Below are 17,747 nucleotides of genomic sequence, written 5' to 3' on the forward strand. Positions count from 1 at the left end.
TTATTTTTTTTGCACTTCAGTAGCAGATCCAGAAATTCCAATATGGGAGTGGGGATCACTGGCGAAAAGCGGGACCCACTTCAGTAATTTTCAATTTTTACTTTATTTTTCTAGCATAAGGACCCCATTTGGGTCTCTGTCTCTCTCTTTCTTTCTCTTCCCAGTTTTTTTATGTAATATTTTGTTCAATCATTCATAAAATATATGCCATTGGACGTTTAACCATTATAACAAAATCAATCTTTAACATAACTGTCTCAGTGGTCTCAGGGTAGGGTACTAACCTGGAGTGCAGGAGGTCATGGTTTTGATCCCCAGTCAAGTCAAACCAAAACCTTAAAATCAGTAGTCACTGCCTCTCCGCAAAGAAAATCGTCCTTGGCTTGAAATACACGAAATACCTGTACCTGCGATAGGGTATAAAACAATAATCAATAAATATTAAAAAATAACAATGATGAATGTAACTTGGTCATTTTCATTTCTTATCAGTGTGTAGTGTCAATGCACAATACTAAGTTTTCTCCAACTTAATGTGCTCCCTGGAGCTAAATGGTAAAATGAAAATGCTACATTGTACGGGCCTAAAGGGATTTATACCACATGAGTATTCTCCAGATTTGCTAATGAGCAGCAGGTGGAAAAGAAAGACTCACCATGACAATTTTTCTCATGGACAAACAGAACATGTGAAAAGTCAGACCAAAATTTGATTGGACCAATTGGTATCAAGACTATTTTTAGATACTGTGTGACTATTCTTGTGTTTTTGCAGAAATGGTTCAAAGTTTGCTTTTCTCATATTAGCAAAATCACTGTTGGCTAAGCAATTTAAATGAGACAGTGTCTTCTTTATGTTTTAGTTTCCAGAACATGGGTTTTACAGTTTAGTAGATAAGATATTACTATTTCGTCATGACAACACTAGTCCAAACATTCTTCAGCACATTTCCAGTCCAACTGATGTCAAAGATGGTTGCCTTGTTGAGATTGTTTTATCAGGTAAGAGTATGGAAAAACAATATATAGTATATGTCTTCATGCAATTATAGTCTTTAATGGGTTTTATAAAAAAAAAATCTCAAATTGAGGTTTTCCTCTAATCCTTGAGTTTATACAAAAATCTTTAATTTCAAGTGATTTGATTGGTCAAAATTTGAGTTGAGGAAGGGTTTGGGGAAAATCTCATTTTTAAATTCTTTATAGAATGGGCCCTGAACTAAGCATAAAGTTTAGGAATTAATGCATGTGGTTTAATACACCTTTCAAGTTTTACAAAAAAGTCAGATTTAAACATGAGGCTTTAAATTTAAATCCAGCCAACAGATTATGCAAATATGGAAGTGGATATTACTTATATCATAAAAATCTCAATTAAGACATTTTTTTCAATTTGAGTGTATTTTATCTTTTATCTACATGTACATGTATTTGAATATTCATGAAGATATACCAGTTTGATCAATTTTGGTTTTTTTCATATTAAGTTAGTCTGTCAGCAGGACAGATATTTATTGCTGATCAAAATACTGTCTTTTTCTTCTAGTTAATCTTGAACTGTTCATTTGTGTTATAGCACAATCCTGAAGAAAAAAAAATTAGCTGTGCTGACTGAATTTTTTGTCATCTTGATTTCATGAATTAAGTCCCAGTTCAAAATCCAAAAAAACAGTCTGAATTGTAGCCCTTTTTGACTTTAAAATTTGTTCAGTTTAGTCAGATATTCGACAATACATTTACTAATAAACTGATTTAAGAGACTTTAAAAAATGTCTGATTAAGACATGTTTATTTCAGTTTATGCAGGTCTCACTGTACACATTATATAAAGTGCTTGATCAATGTTTAATTATCAGCTGTTATATCAGTCTACAATTAGTTTAACACACTTACAATATAAAGATATCTATCATATGTATTGATGAGTTAGAACATGATATTAATCAGGTGTCAGCTAGCTAGTATGTGGATTATCTCTTGACTACAGGGACTAAAGTCTCTGCTATTGATTTTATCCACAGACTCTTAGCTTCTCAAGCAGCATTTAATTCTTAATTGTTACACTACATATTGAGACTCTCTCTATTGGATTATAAAACACTTTGATGATAGGAATTTGTCACAAAATAAATGTGGAACTAATTGTTTGGCAATAGCTCTATGGGGAGTCGCTGGGGTTACCTGTTCATGTTTTAAAGAAGACACTTTTGTTTGTTTGTGCTTTGATACTAAAAAAAAAACATGTATTGTTCTTCAGACCTTTTCCTCAAATTTAGTTATGATTGTATACAGGCATCTGTATTGTACAGTGTAGGTTTCTTACTGTTATACACTTTAAAGAAATAGAAACAAAGCCATGCTTTTAACTGAATCTAGCCTTATTATAAGGTTTTAGGTCAAAACCTTTAGTCTCTCCAGGGAAATTGTTTCATTATTTACAAAGCAACAAGCTTTACATTATTAAAACTAAGACACTAGTAATTTCTAGTTTCCTGATTTGTAGAACTGTGTCAGCTTTTTATAGCCCTTGGGAAGATACCATAACAATGGCGTGATTTCCATGTATGTGTATACTTGTACATGTAGTTTAACCATTACTAGTTTGAGTGCCTACAGATTATTTTTTATTTAAACTGAAAAAAAATCAATAGCTTGAACATTTTCATTTTGTCATTACTTTTTCATGTTGCTTTTATTGGAAGGTTTGGTTTTATAAAAAAAAAAATGGAGAAGAAGTAGACAATCTGAAATAAAGTGATATTGTGCTAGCAGGTCTTAGATAATGGTCAAGCAGTTAAAAAAATGTAAAGTCAAATCTGTATCAGACAAAAGCATCGTGTTTATAAGATTTCTGGCCTGAAGCCGTCCAAATGTAGTAATGAAACTTTGTCTGATGGCCAGTTTTTGAAGTTCCAAATTACTGGTATGCAAATTATTTATAGCCATCAAGTGAAAGATCTGAAGATCATGGAAAATGTTCTTTTTTTATAAAGAACTATAAAAATGAAGGACTAATGATATATCAGAGAAACTAAGTACAAAATTACACTTTAATTTTCTTTTGATTAAAGAATCATAAAATCTTTTAATGTGTTAAAACTGTAATTTATAAAATTTTGCAATTTTTCATTTGAGAATCTTCCAAAAGTTGTCAAAATACAAAGCTATAATCATGTGAATCTTATAATTAAGTACCAGTTCATATAAAATTCAGACACTGCCAATATCAAAGAGATTCATGGCAAAGAAAAACACATCAAACAAATGATACATGTACTTTTTCAGTCAATGTACATGTATGCTATATTTTTATGTAACAATTGTCTTTTCCATATTCAGATCTGTACCTTTGAGAAAATCTTGCCTTCATATCTCACTAAAATCAACCAAACCGATCAGAATCAAGAACAATAACTCTTGCAAATTGCCAATTTCATGTACAATCTATACAACTTTCTTATGAAAGGCGCAACAACCAAATGGTCATGTTATCGGTAACTGTCTGAATGAGAAATAGGAGTGAGTTCAGTGGGTTTTTGACATGCATAAATCACCTCCTGTCTGATTTTTATAAAGCCTGATACTTAAGACGATTAATAGTAATTAGAAAGATTTTCAGAAAACACCTGTGCAGTGTTGCAGGATTCTAATAAGTCGATAATTCCATATGAAACTAACCCAGGGACTAAGAGTAGATATTAATAGGTTCTTTTTCAATACCCCTAGATTCTTAATTGTAATGATATGAGGTACAAATAATAAATATTGATTTAGATACTTGGTTTGATATTTATAATGTAAGAAAATTGCAAAGAAAAATGCTTTAATCATACAGACTTCTCACATGGTATTATCCCCTACTAACAAAGTTTTGGACAAAAGAAGCTGTCTACCAGCAGTATTTTACACAAAAATTAGTCATAACATGAGACGTCATAACTTGCGATAATTTTACCGTTACGATTTTTTGTGAAAAGGGCTGCAGGACCCTAATTATCATGTCTGTCTACTATTAGCTGTACACTTCCTGCCATTACTGCCTGGTATTTGAGGTCTCTTACTAGAGTACTTGGTTCTTAAAGTACATGGCAGGACTTACTGTTTTGTATACATGTAACTGTCATAGGTTTTTTCGGGATTGAGTTTCAAGTTATTGATACATGTACATGTATTAAAGGTATCTTTATCTAATATTTGACTTTTTTCTGCTATACTATTTATATGTACACGTAGGACTGATTTATAGACCTACCGGTACTTGTATAATTGTACCCATGACATGGTTTACAAGGTATTGATTGTTTTGTTAATTAAATGTTCTAGTACATGTATATACATACAATTCAGTTACTGTTTTTGACCAGACATGTACATGTATATATTATTAAGTGAAAAAAAAACACATCCTAATTAAGTTCTGTTGTATAGTGTGTGGTACATCTACTGAATATATTTGCATAAATGAAATTCACCTTTAGGTTAGTACAAGGTGACTCAAATGAGGCAGTCAAAATTTGATGCTGTAAAAATAGATGCATATTCTATAAATAGGACTAAGTTGTGATTTATTTCCTGTGATAACCATAAAATAATTGACTAAATCAAACATGGCATCAGTAGACAGATTAAAGAAGATAGGGCATTTAAAAGAGTAACTTTAGGTGAGTGCTTTACTTAAGTGCTTTAAAATTGTACCAAAACTGCTACATGTATGTCCAGACAGTTTTCATGTAGAATCCAAATGGTGCTTCACAATGGCAATACATGTACAACAAATGCTTGTAGTGGCTAAAATATTATTAGTACATATTGAACTTTAAAAAAAAGGCATAATGTTGAACTGTCTTGTTTTAATGGAATCAAGAATGTAAGAAACTTGTGTAAGGTCAAGTTCCAAATTGATACAGACAATAAGTGGATCCAGTTGGGGATGGCAGGGGGAGACTTATACTTGATTAAAAGTTTGGTTAATTGTATAGTAAACATTTAAATCTAATGTAGTGTCCCCCTTCCTTTTCAGGCCCTATGGGGATCTGGGTGTCAAAAGAATAGGCCTGCAGCAGTGCTAAGCTTGTCGTAAAGGCAACTAAATAGGGCTCAAAACTTAGGCTGAAGGCTAGGGTGCTTTTCCCACAGAGCAACTGGGTTGTGTACCCAAGGTAGTGGAATTGGGTACCCCTGGCAAGTTACATGCTGGGGGTAATCAGGCCATAATACAGAAAGCCTTACTGCAAACCATAGGGGTACACTGTTTTGGGAATGATGCCATGTTCATGTTAAAAGAGCCCTGCTGTGGTATTCTATCAAAATAGGAACCTTTTTGCTCCGCCACAGGAGGCTAAATTGCCTGACCCTTCCAACCTCTCTCTATTTCCTGTGGCAATCAAAATTTGCCAACCATATCATCCTTGTATCACATCCCATTTTTCACATCATCATTTCATGTTCATCGCCAGGATATAGCTGAAATATTGCTGCTTGGGCTTTAAACCACAACAATCAATCAACTCTCCTTTTCAGAGTTTCTGAATCTATCACTGCAGAAATTAGTTTCTCACCATCTGAATCTTACAGTAGTTTTGCAGTCAAGTCAAAATCTGGAAATTCTGCATGATTTTTGTTATTACAAACTACTGAAATATACACGTATATTGTACCATGCCTTACAATAAGATATGATAAGGTTAGGTGAATGATACATCTAAAAGAAATGGTACAAACTGTACTTTCCAAAAAACCTCATTTTATGGTAATCAGTGTATTTGTTTAGATGTAGGTGGTCTGTTGTAAACTTGGATTATTTTGTATTAGATCATTACATCACTGAACAAATGTTACAACAAAGTTTTGGTAAACAGCTTTAAACCTAATTCCATGTTAATGATGACAAATAATCCAGTTGTCCTAATGCCAATGTGTCTTCTACTTTCACAATGCACACTGTATAAACAGCTCTATAATCTGATACTATGTCTGTCTTGTATACAGGAGATTACTTTAAGTTCTATCAGATATCTTAAGTCCAAAATTTGGATTTTGTTGAAATAGTTCCAGTAGGTTTATGTACATGCGTGTTTGTCAAGCACAACATAATTTATAAGTTGTTGAAAGATTATCTTAATTGAGGTTTGCATGGTGCTACAGCAGAAGGTTTGAGTTCTTTTTGTATATTTCATCAGAATTGCAAAGGGATTTATGTGTTATTCAAGAGCAAAGAAGTCATAGGATTGCTCGTTTTATTTGATGTATTGATGTTCAGTATGGTACCTTATCTGTTTATATTATTCCATTTCAAGTGGTTACTTCACAGTAATCTAGATTTTGACAAAGTTTTGTGAATTTCTTATAAAGATAAGATAAAAGCTGAAATGTCTCCTTTAAAGCGACATGATCTTAAATTTGCTGTAAACAGTAGAAAGAATGGAAGTTGCAATGGGAAGTTAAATGTTCTCACAATTGTTTAAAATGATTATAATAATAAAAGTTTTATTTTATTTGGCCTTCTAATACAATTAATGTGATAACAATACACATAGTTATGATAAATACAATCAGTATAAGTAGCATTGTTAATAAACATCAGGCAGTAGGTGATTTATGCATGTCAAAAACCCACAGAATTCACTTTTATTTATGACTCAGAATTATAAACAGCCAGGCGTCAATTTCACAAAAAGTCATAGGTGTAAAATTGATTGTAAGTTATGACGTAACAATGCTATTTTCTGTTGTGACGTCATTACTTACGATCAACTTTACACTTACGACTTTTTGTGAAATTGAGGCCAGGTCTTATATTGTCATTCTGTTGTTGTAGTTTCAAGGCACTTTGTAAGGGTTACCTTTCTTGGTTTGGTTGATTTTAGTGGGAGGTGAATTTATGGGTTTCTTTTAAAAAAAATTACAGAAAGAACTATTGTCACATAAAAATATATCATTGACCGAAAGATCAAATAATTCACTAAATTGTTTCTGAATATATATTCAAATGTTTTAAGGTTTTGTGTGTTTATTGTTAGTTTGTCTGACACATTGCTAGTATAGTGTTGCTGAATGTCTGTCTGACACATTGCTAGTATAGTGTTGCTGAATGTCTGTCTGACACATTGCTAGTATAGTGTTGCTGAATGTCTGTCTGACACATTGCTAGTATAGTGTTGCTGAATATCTGTCTGACACATTGCTAGTATAGTGTTGCTGAATATCTGTCAGACACTTTGCTAGTAAAGTGTTGCTTTATATCTGTCTGACATATTTATGGTAATTATTACTGCTTTAAATCTCTTTGAGGCAATATAGTACTGCTTTTAATCTTATATTTATGAGCTTTCAACAAAGTTGATAGAGGCATTTAATCAATTTTTAATACATATATCTAAGTCTATACAGTAAAGTGGGATATTTTGGCAGTTTTCTGTCAAAATGTGCATGTTTAATTTTGGTGCATTCAGACTAATGAGTGTTTTATTTTTGCTCTATCCTCCAGGTGGAATCAAACTATTTATCTTTTATTATGCTAAAAATAGATTTAACACAACCAGTGTCACATTCATTACTACTTTTGACCTGGATAAAACCAAAGGGTCAATTTAACTGCTGTGCAGACAAATATTACAATATTAATCTTGTTTTTGCCTCAGCCTACAAATACACCAAAATACATTGGCTCCTTTAATTTTCAAAATCTTTATAATATGGTATTGTTATTTTTTTTTTATCTTTTAAGCGATGTGCCAAATAAACCAAAATAAAACTGTAACCAGGATATCCCAATTTAAAAAAAAGTAAACATTTTCATCTGCCGTGCTTATTTTTGTCTAGTCCTTAGTTTAGTGGTCCTTTGACCATAAAAATGTCATAACTGAGTACACCATTCCATTTTTTCCTCAGATACTTTCAGATATATGATTGATTTTTGATATATTACTCACATCAGTTAGTGGAACAATGAGTGAATTTGATCTTAACACATCAAGTTCAAGATTATAAGGCACTGAGTCTGTTTTGAAGTAGGTGGCGATAATGATGCTCAGCCTCAATATGTTGATTTCTAATAGGGTCTTAGAAATCAGAAATCATGTGATTTTGATTACTTTTACTTTGTCTTAACTGCAGGTTGTCATATTCAATTACCTTTACGAAAAAAAAATTGTTGTTTTGACTGAAAAGATGTTGGTAAAATGGGGTGGACATATGTTCTATTTTGTTTCATCAGTAATGTGGTGAAGTTGACAAATTGTCAGATCAAAGTTCACATTTATAACACCTTGGAGAACTAATGTTTTGTCTTGTTTGTTTTTTGATGATTAACTGACACAGCGGTGAATTAAGTTTTAACCTATTCTGTTCTGATGTTGATCTTGTTCATTTCCTTGAAGAAATATACTGTTTGATTAAATACATGGATTTTATAGGATTTTCGTAATCAATCAATGTTTTTTTGGTACATTTAATGATTTTAAAATCACTTATTAATCTTACTTTGATTATATGTAACAAATCCATCATTCTGACAAGTAAATAGTTTTGGATAAGGATAAGTCGACCTCCTTATGCATTGACACATGTTCATGCATTTCACTCTGGGTGTCTTTGGAAACTGGTTAAAATTATTCAAATAAAGAACTTGCAGAACGTGTCCTTGAAAATCCTTGAAGTTTAATAGACAAAAATGTTGCCCAGACGAATACACATGTACTGTAAGGATATGGTATAAATAAGGCAAAACAAAACATTAGTGTGTTTATTACTTATGGTTAGAAAAATTTAGGGCAGTATGTAGGAAATTTTTTTTTTTTATTTTACTATATGTATTTTTTTACGTTGAATTTATGGAAGAAACATTCTGTTTAGTGGAAAATTACAAAAAAAAAATCTTTAGGGTACTCTATTTTGGGCTAAAAAATATGATGAGTAGGGTAATAGGAAACACATTATTTTTTTATTTGGCCTAATTTGTTGAAGTTGTTGTTCTATTCACTGGTTAATACAATTTTGAAAAATAACTCATTTTATAATTAAGGTTCTGTTGTCTTGTTTAAATGATTGTATAATGTATGGTACATGCAGAATTCAGAATCTCAGAAATCCAATTGACCCTTTGATGTTAAATTGTTAATTGCAGGGTAGCCAATGAGCATGCTTAATATACACTTCCGTGGAGAAAAGTTGTTCTACCCCAAGTCCTACCTTTGTGGAAGTGTATCTCACGCATGCTCATCAACTGTGATGCAGTTAAAGACAAAAAGGTGTATTGTTTTATTTTGAATTACCATGGCTATAATTTAAAACATGTGGTTTATGCCTACAACAATGGGACCACATTTATGCAAAATATTAAAAAAACAAAAATCAGGTACTGTTCAAAGCAAGGCAAGCTTGCTGCCACATGCCAGACTTAGCTGACACTTGGTTCTGATATGTTCAGTGATTTTGTGATTGTTATTAAGTTCAGTGGCATTAACAAACTTATAACATATCTTTGCTAAAGACACTAGACATGGTCAGTGGGAGATGGTATTACTAAGATGAAACTGGGTAGAAAAGCTTTTAATTTTTGCCTGCATGTATGGTTTTTTACACTATATTTTTAAAAATTTTTTAACTTCAAATGGACTATGGCCATTTTAAAGATACTCTTGCCATTAGGATCAAAACTGGTTACAACTGTTTGAAATTTTAATTAGAATTTTAAAAAAATGATGTTACTGAATTTGAAAATTTGTGAAGAATCACAGATAGAGGAAAGATACAAAAGTTAGCATTAAAATTCACTTCAAATGCTTTTCCATTGTTTTTTTGCTGTTTATGCAATCTGTATTATTTTTTTTATTTCATGTCATAACACTTATGGTTCTTAACTACCTAAATTGTTAAATATAGAATTGATTTGTGACATATGATACATTGATGGCCTAAATATAGCATTCACTAGTGAATCTTTTGAGTACAGGTACTTTGTATGAACAAAATACTGGGACAGTTGGCCAGTGTCCTTTGATTGTGAGTCTATTGATGTAATATAATTGTCCGGGAATAACTGAGATTATCCAAATTGAAAGCTTTTGATGTTATTTTGATAAGGACTTTAAAGGAATTTTATGCATTGACCCCTTTAGTTATTATTTTTCCTTGTGCATTGCTTTTAGAAGAAACAGGCTTTTTACGTCCACGGAGCAGCAGACATAAAAGGACTTATTCAAGTAACTGTTGTAGGCGTATTTTGTAGAATTAATCTCTTATAGGGTAGTATTCACTAAACTGTAGTGTGTTAGTTTTCTCTTCACATTTTCACCCTTTAGAGTGTTATAATAAAATGTGTGGCTTTTTAAAGCTAAGCTGCTTATGATATACATATAACAGTATTGCTTTTGGAACTTTCATACAAGGTTTCCATCACTAACTATATGATATAACATATACACAATACTTGTTTTATGGTAGAACTTATCAATGTATACCTGACTCATCAGCACTCTTGATGAAATATGGTAGAACATATTGAATATATATAGGTTTTACCCTGTCTGTCCATCTGTTTGTCTCTCTGTCTGTCTGAACTATTTTCTTAGCAGCTTGCAGCATTGTTATGAAACTTTGTTGGATGTAATATAACCACATGGAGATGTACATACTGTCAGGAATTTATGTTTGGATAAAAGTTGTAGAAATGAAGGCTATTGAACTTGGTCTCATGTGTTGTCCACAACTATTCCTCAATCTAATGACTTGCTGGATTGTTATGAAATTTAATGGACTGTTAGATTGGGATGTGCATTTTTTTTTCTGAAATTTATGTTTCAAGTAATTTGCAGTTTTATTCTGTCTTCGTGTTGTAAAAAAAAAAAATAGTACTGATTGCGGTTTGGAGTTGAGTATTTTATAATCAGCAGCAAAATTGTGTGTAAAATATGCTTAGTTTACAATGTATATCCCATAAAAATTGTGACCAATATGAATCATGTGTCCATATTGGTCCTTAAATGTTCAGGGTTCAACAGAGTATTAGTCACATTCGGGGCAATGTCTAGTTTAACTACCCATTTTCTTGGATCAGGGAAGAAACATGAGTACATGCATTCTTGAATTCATGTTTTTTAAGTTTTTGGTATACACATCATTGGGAATCTACTATTCCTTTGGAACCAAATTTTGTGGTTTGACCTACCCACGAAAACCACAAAAATTGGTACCCCACAAACAATAGTACTTTAACAGTAGTCTACTCAATGCACCAGCACTATTCAATTCTTCTCCTGTATTCACCTTTACTATTCACCTTTTTAATCTTTGAATATAACAGAAGAAAAGTTAATTAGGGCTTGATTAAATAGTATTTTTTTTTATAAAATTAAATTATTGGCATAAAAAAATTGTATTAATTTTTTGTGCATTTAACAAACATATAAGAAGAAATATTCTGGTTTTTTTTTTTTTTTTTACATTTTTGATTCCCAAACAAGGTGTAGGTATCAAAATCTTTGAGTTTAGCTGAAAAGCAATTTTAGACAAAAATGGCTTGCATTACATTTATAAAGATTAAATGCACAGTGAATGCTTAAGGATCTTTCCAGTAGTCCTTATATTCACTGTAAATTGGCTGAATAGAAAGAATCCCACATATATTGGTAGGACTCCTATCTGTTGCAAATGAAACAGTAATTTAATCCAAAAGTTGATTGTCTTTGAGTATCAATACTTTGGGAATACTTTTAAGTTTTAAAAGGCTGATAAGTTAGAAATTCAAGACTTTCAAACAATTTTTATTTGAACTTGCACTGAACTTGGTTGAAAATAAAGCTTCAGTTGGAGGCATAGTTTCTAAAATTGATTTTAACCTGAATTGGTCAGATGTCAGTATCCAGGAAGTCCTTTAGTTTATCAATAATATATCCTGTTATTTAGCACTGAATTTTTGAGAATTTGATTTGTCAAAATGACAAAAGAGGTCACTCATGGTCACAGCTGAGAAAACTGTATTGATATTGAGTTATCGGAAAAAGGAAGAGATTTTTGAGAAGCGTTAAATAGAACTATTTACAGATATTTAGGCAGTTAGTCTCAAGTGGTATATAAAGGCGGTATTTTATTTAGCATCATTGATTAATTTTGAGTTGTCTCCTAATCTTCAATTTCGAGGAAAGTAACTGGTCAATACTTGAATCGTGTAATTAGTTGATCTATTTAGGATTCTAGAGAGTACAGTCATTTATACATCCAAAAACAGCTATTAAGATAGTAGTTTTCTTTTTTTTTTAATCTGAAATTTAAGGCTATCTTAGTTGTATGTTTTGATATTCTCAAAAATGTCTTCCTCTGTGATTGTTTACATACAGTATAAGCAAGCTTTAGTCATTATATTTCTGTCATTAGACAAAATTTGTGTATGTGATTAAGTTATAGATGTCTACTTTCCGAATGGTTTAAAGTATTTGGTTCAACAAAAAAAAGGGGTATGTTTTTCTTTGCTTTTAGCATCTTCCACATAATACTACAATATATCTGCTTTAGAGTCCTTGGTTGCGCAAAGCTCGATAAAATAACGATTTAGTTTTATATCAAAGCAAATTTAGATTTGAGAAAAGTTAATAATCTATTATAGTTCAACGCGGACCTGTCAGTATCGGCTTAAATTCATCGTTTGGCCAAAATCAGGTGGAAAAACCAACTTTTTCTGAAGCAAAAATATTTGTGAATTTTCAATTTATTCAGTAGTGTGACCAAACAATCCTAACTAAGTCGCAACTTCGATTTGCTATTGTTATGGTGGCAATATGACTTAAAAGGGAGATAATCCGGCTTAAAGGGTTTTATATGTTAAACATTGTAAGCGCAACTCATTGTACAGATTTGGGTTTTACATGTAAAAACCTTGTTAGTGCGGCTCATTGTACAGATGAAATTTTATAGGGAGGTTCGGGATCATATGTAGATGTGCTTTTAAGAATATAATTACTATGGGAGGCCTCCAAATAGAGACAATCATACTTAAGAAATTAACTCTGTGGATGTGTGTGGGGGGTTTCATATATTCAATTAGGATTTAAATAAAAATAGTTTGTTTTACTTGAAATGATTATTTTATTTTTCAGCACAAACTACAATGGAAGATTTACAGATCAAGCCACATCTATTGTTTGTCCACTCCTACAAATCACCCCATTTCTGTGATTTCTGTGGAGAAATGCTCTGGGGGCTCGTCAAACAAGGACTAAAGTGTGAAGGTGCTTTTTATTTAAGATATTGACATAATATGTACCTTGGTGAGAGGTCATATTTTCTTATCATTTTCACTCTTACAGAGATGATTTTTTTCCATTTTAGCAGAATTCCGCATTTCAAATCCTGATTTTACCATTACGATTCTGTTTTTACCGTATATTTACTTCTGAATTTGCCAATTTTTTTTTTGTTTGTAGACCTCATAAAATCATCCCTGCTTTTAAGCCATTTTTCATTATTTGAGACTGTCATATAATTTGATGTAACAGGACCTGTTTAGACAGGAATTAGATTATTCAGGGTTTGGGTTAGACCAGTTTTTGGCTATTCATGGTTTGGTTTAGACATGTTTTTGGCTTATTCAGTGTTTGGTTTAGACATGTTTTTGGCTTATTCAGGGTTTTGTTTAGACAGGTTTCACTGTAATCATTGTCAGATGTGTAACCTTAATGCTTGTCATTTGTTTCTGTTTGTGAGAACCTCTTATTGCTGTTATGATTGTCCTACTGTCCTTCTTGTTTTTATCTCTGTATATACAGTATTTATATAAGCAACACACTTAATGCTTCACAACATTGACTAGGTGAAAAGTGAAGTTATTGTCAAGATTTTAATAATGACACATTTTATTTGATGTTAATTTTGTATTTGCCTCTGGGTTAAATGTTTACATGTATTATGAAGCATACTTTTAACAGTAATGTTTTTGAGTTCTATGTTAATTGAATAGATAGTGCTCATAAAATTTTGTTTGAATATTTATGTAGCACTCCAGCTAAGAATAATGCAAATTGTGTTACATGGTTTGAAAGCCTACATATTTTTCATTTTGATATTTTATTTAAAATGCTTTAATTAAACAGAAAATGTTATGTGGCTTTTCATAGTAACTGTTTTATGAGGAGATAAAAAATATATAGAAAGCAATGTAGAATTCAAAACAAAGGGCAATAACTCTGTAAAGGACACTAAAATTCAATAGAAACTGTTAGGTTTTCCATGTGGATTATCGTCTAAGAGCAGGACTGGAATGAATAATTTTTCATTTCATCATATAGACCTATAAAGCAATTTGATAACAAAAATTAAAATATGTAGCCTTTTTGGGGTGTATCACATATTACAGAATTTGCATGATTCTTACAAAGACTGCTACTTAATACTAAGATGAAGGTGTATTTTGTGAATTTAATTATAAATTTGAAACTGTTTTATAATTAATAACAAATGCCAAGAAGACATGAAAGTTTCTTTAAAATTCTGTATTTAGAAAAAAAAACTCCTATTATATTATACTGTTTGTTTTTAATTGAATCGCTTCTTAAAACTCTTACTGTAGAATATTTTATCTTATATTAAGAAGTAAGTTAACCTTTTGGAATGGTTAATATGGGAGTTTCTCCCCAATTCTCACTGTCTCATATGGGAGATCCTCCCCATTGACACTGTCTCATGTGGGAGATTCTCCCCAATTCTCACTGTCTCATATGGGAGATCCTCCCCATTGACACTGTCTCATGTGGGAGATTCTCCTCCATTGACACTGCCTCATGTGGGAGATTTTCCCCATTTTTTTTGTAAAAAATTTGAATGTTTAGTATTTTGCATCTGAGTATCTCCAGTATGTTTTCCATGTGTGGTCTTTGTCCTTGGATTACATTCTTTTGATTTTCCGCTAGAATCTTGGTTCCCTTGATTACTCTTTCACAGAAAATATAGTAACTTTAATCACAAACCTACCACAAATCTTACATTTTAATGTGGGGGATTCAAAATTTTTCATTGCTTTTGTGGGAGTCCCCCTATTGTTGAAGGATCAATAGGTACATGTATGGGTAATTATAGCAGTTTTGAATATCGTGATGTTACACCCTTAATTACACCCCCATTGTCACATGGCAAAACCTTTGTCACACCCCCATCATCACATGGCTAACCTTTGTTGCATCCCTGCTTGAAATTCTTTTATCATTTCTGTTGGGGTATCTCTCAATTAGTTTGTATACTGTAATACTGTACTATATAAATGTACGATATAGTGAAAATTAAATGGCCAAATCTGTATTACATGCCAGAGGCCGTGATGCTAATATAGATATCTTGGGAGGGTTCAGCATTTGAGACCGATATTGCCATGGATTACTCTCTATTTATTAACTTTATTTTACCACATCTACTGTTTTTGCCATGATCATAGTCACCTTATTTATATTATTAATTCCTATTACAGGTTGTGGGTTGAATTTCCATAAACGTTGTGCCTTTAAGATTCCAAATAATTGCTCATATGACCGACAGCGGCGTCCATCTTCAAGTAGTATCACATATCCAAACCCAGTGAGGGAGAAATGTGACTCGTTAGCTGTAGAAGGAACAGCACAGGTAGAAACTGGAATACCATATGTAAGATATCCATATTACACCCTATCAATGTTGTAAACTGTTGTAATGTGGATATCAGTGTTCAATATGGTGATTTAAAGTATTATAGTATTATTTCCTATACTGTGAAAGTACTTTAATTCATGGATACCAATTTTCGTGGATTATAGAAGAAACACAAATGTGTGGATTCTTGAATTCGTGTTTTGAGATTTTCAGTTATAACATTAAAGGAAATCTCCATTTCTTGGGGAGTCAAATGTCATGGTTTGGCCTTCCCACAAAAACCATGAAACTTAGTAGCCCATGAACAATAATACTTTCACAGTAGCTTCATTTATAGCAGTGTTATAGGAAATCAGAAGTCTTCATTTAGGAAGGTTGCTAGAGAAGTATAGCAGTCTTTTTCAAGTTCTCAAATTCCCAGTCTTTTGCCATCTAAATTTCAAACAAGAAACCCCTATCCTTTATCTGGAAAGAATTTCATATAGGATACAATAGCTTGGAAGCAAAATTTCTGGTCCCAATTACGAAGTTTTTCAGGATTGAAATGATTTATGACAATTTTCATTTCTTTTTTCAATATCCTCAAGGTCTATAAAATATGCAATGTTTTCAACACGACTGGTCCATTCCATTTGACTCTAGAAAGGCTTATGATATCTATTTTTGTGGTTCCGAGTTATATGAAAAGGTTCATTTTTTTATAAACTTAAGTATAAAGATGTACATTAGATTTCCCATGCTAATTTTCTGGACAGGCTCAGTTTGTACTTCTGTGGGGTACAGGTAGATGAACAATTTTGTTGAAAACTGTAGTTTTATGGAAATTTGTAGCATTTACCTCATGTAAGTATCAACTGAATGTTCTCAGAAATATTATCCTGGAAGGGTCTATACATTTAACACATTATGTCCTCATCTCATTTGACTGAATGAAATTTTAGAATTACTGATTGACACAAGGGTGACATTATTGATTGAATTTATCACATTTAGTTATAATTTAACTTCTGAAGGAGAGAGGGGAATCTGTTTTATGCTTGTCCTTGTGTCTGTCCATAACAGTTTTCTCAGCAATTATAGGGACTTGAAATTTTAACACATTCTTCCTGTAGGTATGCTACATTGTGTGATTCATTTTTGGAAATATTTGACAATAACTTCCTCTTTACTGAGGACTTTGTCTTTTTTTCTTATATCATGATTGAATGCAGGGGTATCAATAGATTTCTTGTTTTTGGTTTTTTGTGTTTGTAAGGATCATCAAAGCTGCTTCCTATACCACTGCTATGAGCCTGTTATAGCATGGTTTTAAGAAGATTTCAGTAACAGGTATTGCTTTTATTTTTACCTTTTTTTTTTTTTCATTTTATTCAATTTTGTTGTGTTGTACACACTTTGACTTTGTGGTTACAGTGTTTTTTTTTTGTAGTGAATTACATTTTTTCAGTCACATGGGGAAAAGTTTGTTTTGTTTGTTTGTTGGGGTTTAACGTCCGAGCAGCAATATTTCAGCTATATTCAGACAATGAACATGAAATGGATGATAAAATGAACATGAAATAAAAAAAAAAGGATGGGTCACAAGGATAATAGGGTCGACAAATTTTGATTGCCACTGGAAAAAGGGGGGATGGGTAAGGTCGGGCAATTTAGCCTCCTGTGGCGGAGCACAAATGTTCCTACTCCTATCGAATACCACAGCAGGGTTCTTTAACGTGCGAGGAACGTGGCATCTTTCCCAACACGGTGCACCACTATGGTTTGCGGTCAGGTTTTCCGTATTATAGCCTGACAACCCCAGCATGTAACACGCCAGGGGTACCCCATTCCACCACCTGGGGCACACATCCCAGTTGCTCTGTGGGCAGAGCGCCTAGCCCCTGGCTAGGTTTCTGAGCACTATTTAGTCGCCTTGTACGACAAGCTTAGCGCTGCTGCAGGCCTATTCTTTTAACACGCGGACCTGCACGGGGCCATGGGGAAAAGAAAATAGCTTTTCTTTATAGGTGGTATTTTATTTGTATTATTGGATATAAAAAAGTTCATTATCAAAGTTGATAGTGATGAGTGCTCATGTATTACAGCGAGTAATATAGTTAACTCATGGGATATGGTTGGTGTCCCTTTGATTGAGTAAT

The 17,747-nt window shown here is 32.4% G+C and overlaps 1 protein-coding gene across 10 annotated transcripts in view; it reads left to right on the top strand.

Moving 5' to 3' along the window:
* LOC148625632 (serine/threonine-protein kinase D1-like) overlaps nt 1-17,747 on the top strand; it is a 79,357-nt gene that overhangs the window by 13,106 nt on the left and 48,504 nt on the right. For 5 of the 10 annotated variants that reach the window (XR_015919959.1, XM_088569272.1, XM_088569266.1 and 2 more), the window contains exons 2-5: nt 864-1,002; nt 10,149-10,202; nt 13,092-13,223; nt 15,452-15,624. Coding sequence is in view for 9 of the 10 variants with exons in the window: in XM_088569272.1 (XP_088425398.1) it covers nt 864-1,002; nt 10,149-10,202; nt 13,092-13,223; nt 15,452-15,624 (498 nt within the window). In the remaining variant the exon portion in view is untranslated. The remainder of the gene's footprint in view (nt 1-863; nt 1,003-10,148; nt 10,203-13,091; nt 13,224-15,451; nt 15,625-17,747) is intronic. The other 5 variants (XM_088569273.1, XM_088569274.1, XM_088569275.1 and 2 more) reach the window with 3 other exon arrangements.

Source organism: Perna viridis, chromosome 2 (genome assembly GCF_037379345.1).
Source record: "Perna viridis isolate PV_CMFRI_1.1 ecotype Kerala chromosome 2, ASM3737934v1, whole genome shotgun sequence".
In the NCBI taxonomy this organism is placed as follows: domain Eukaryota; kingdom Metazoa; phylum Mollusca; class Bivalvia; order Mytilida; family Mytilidae; genus Perna; species Perna viridis.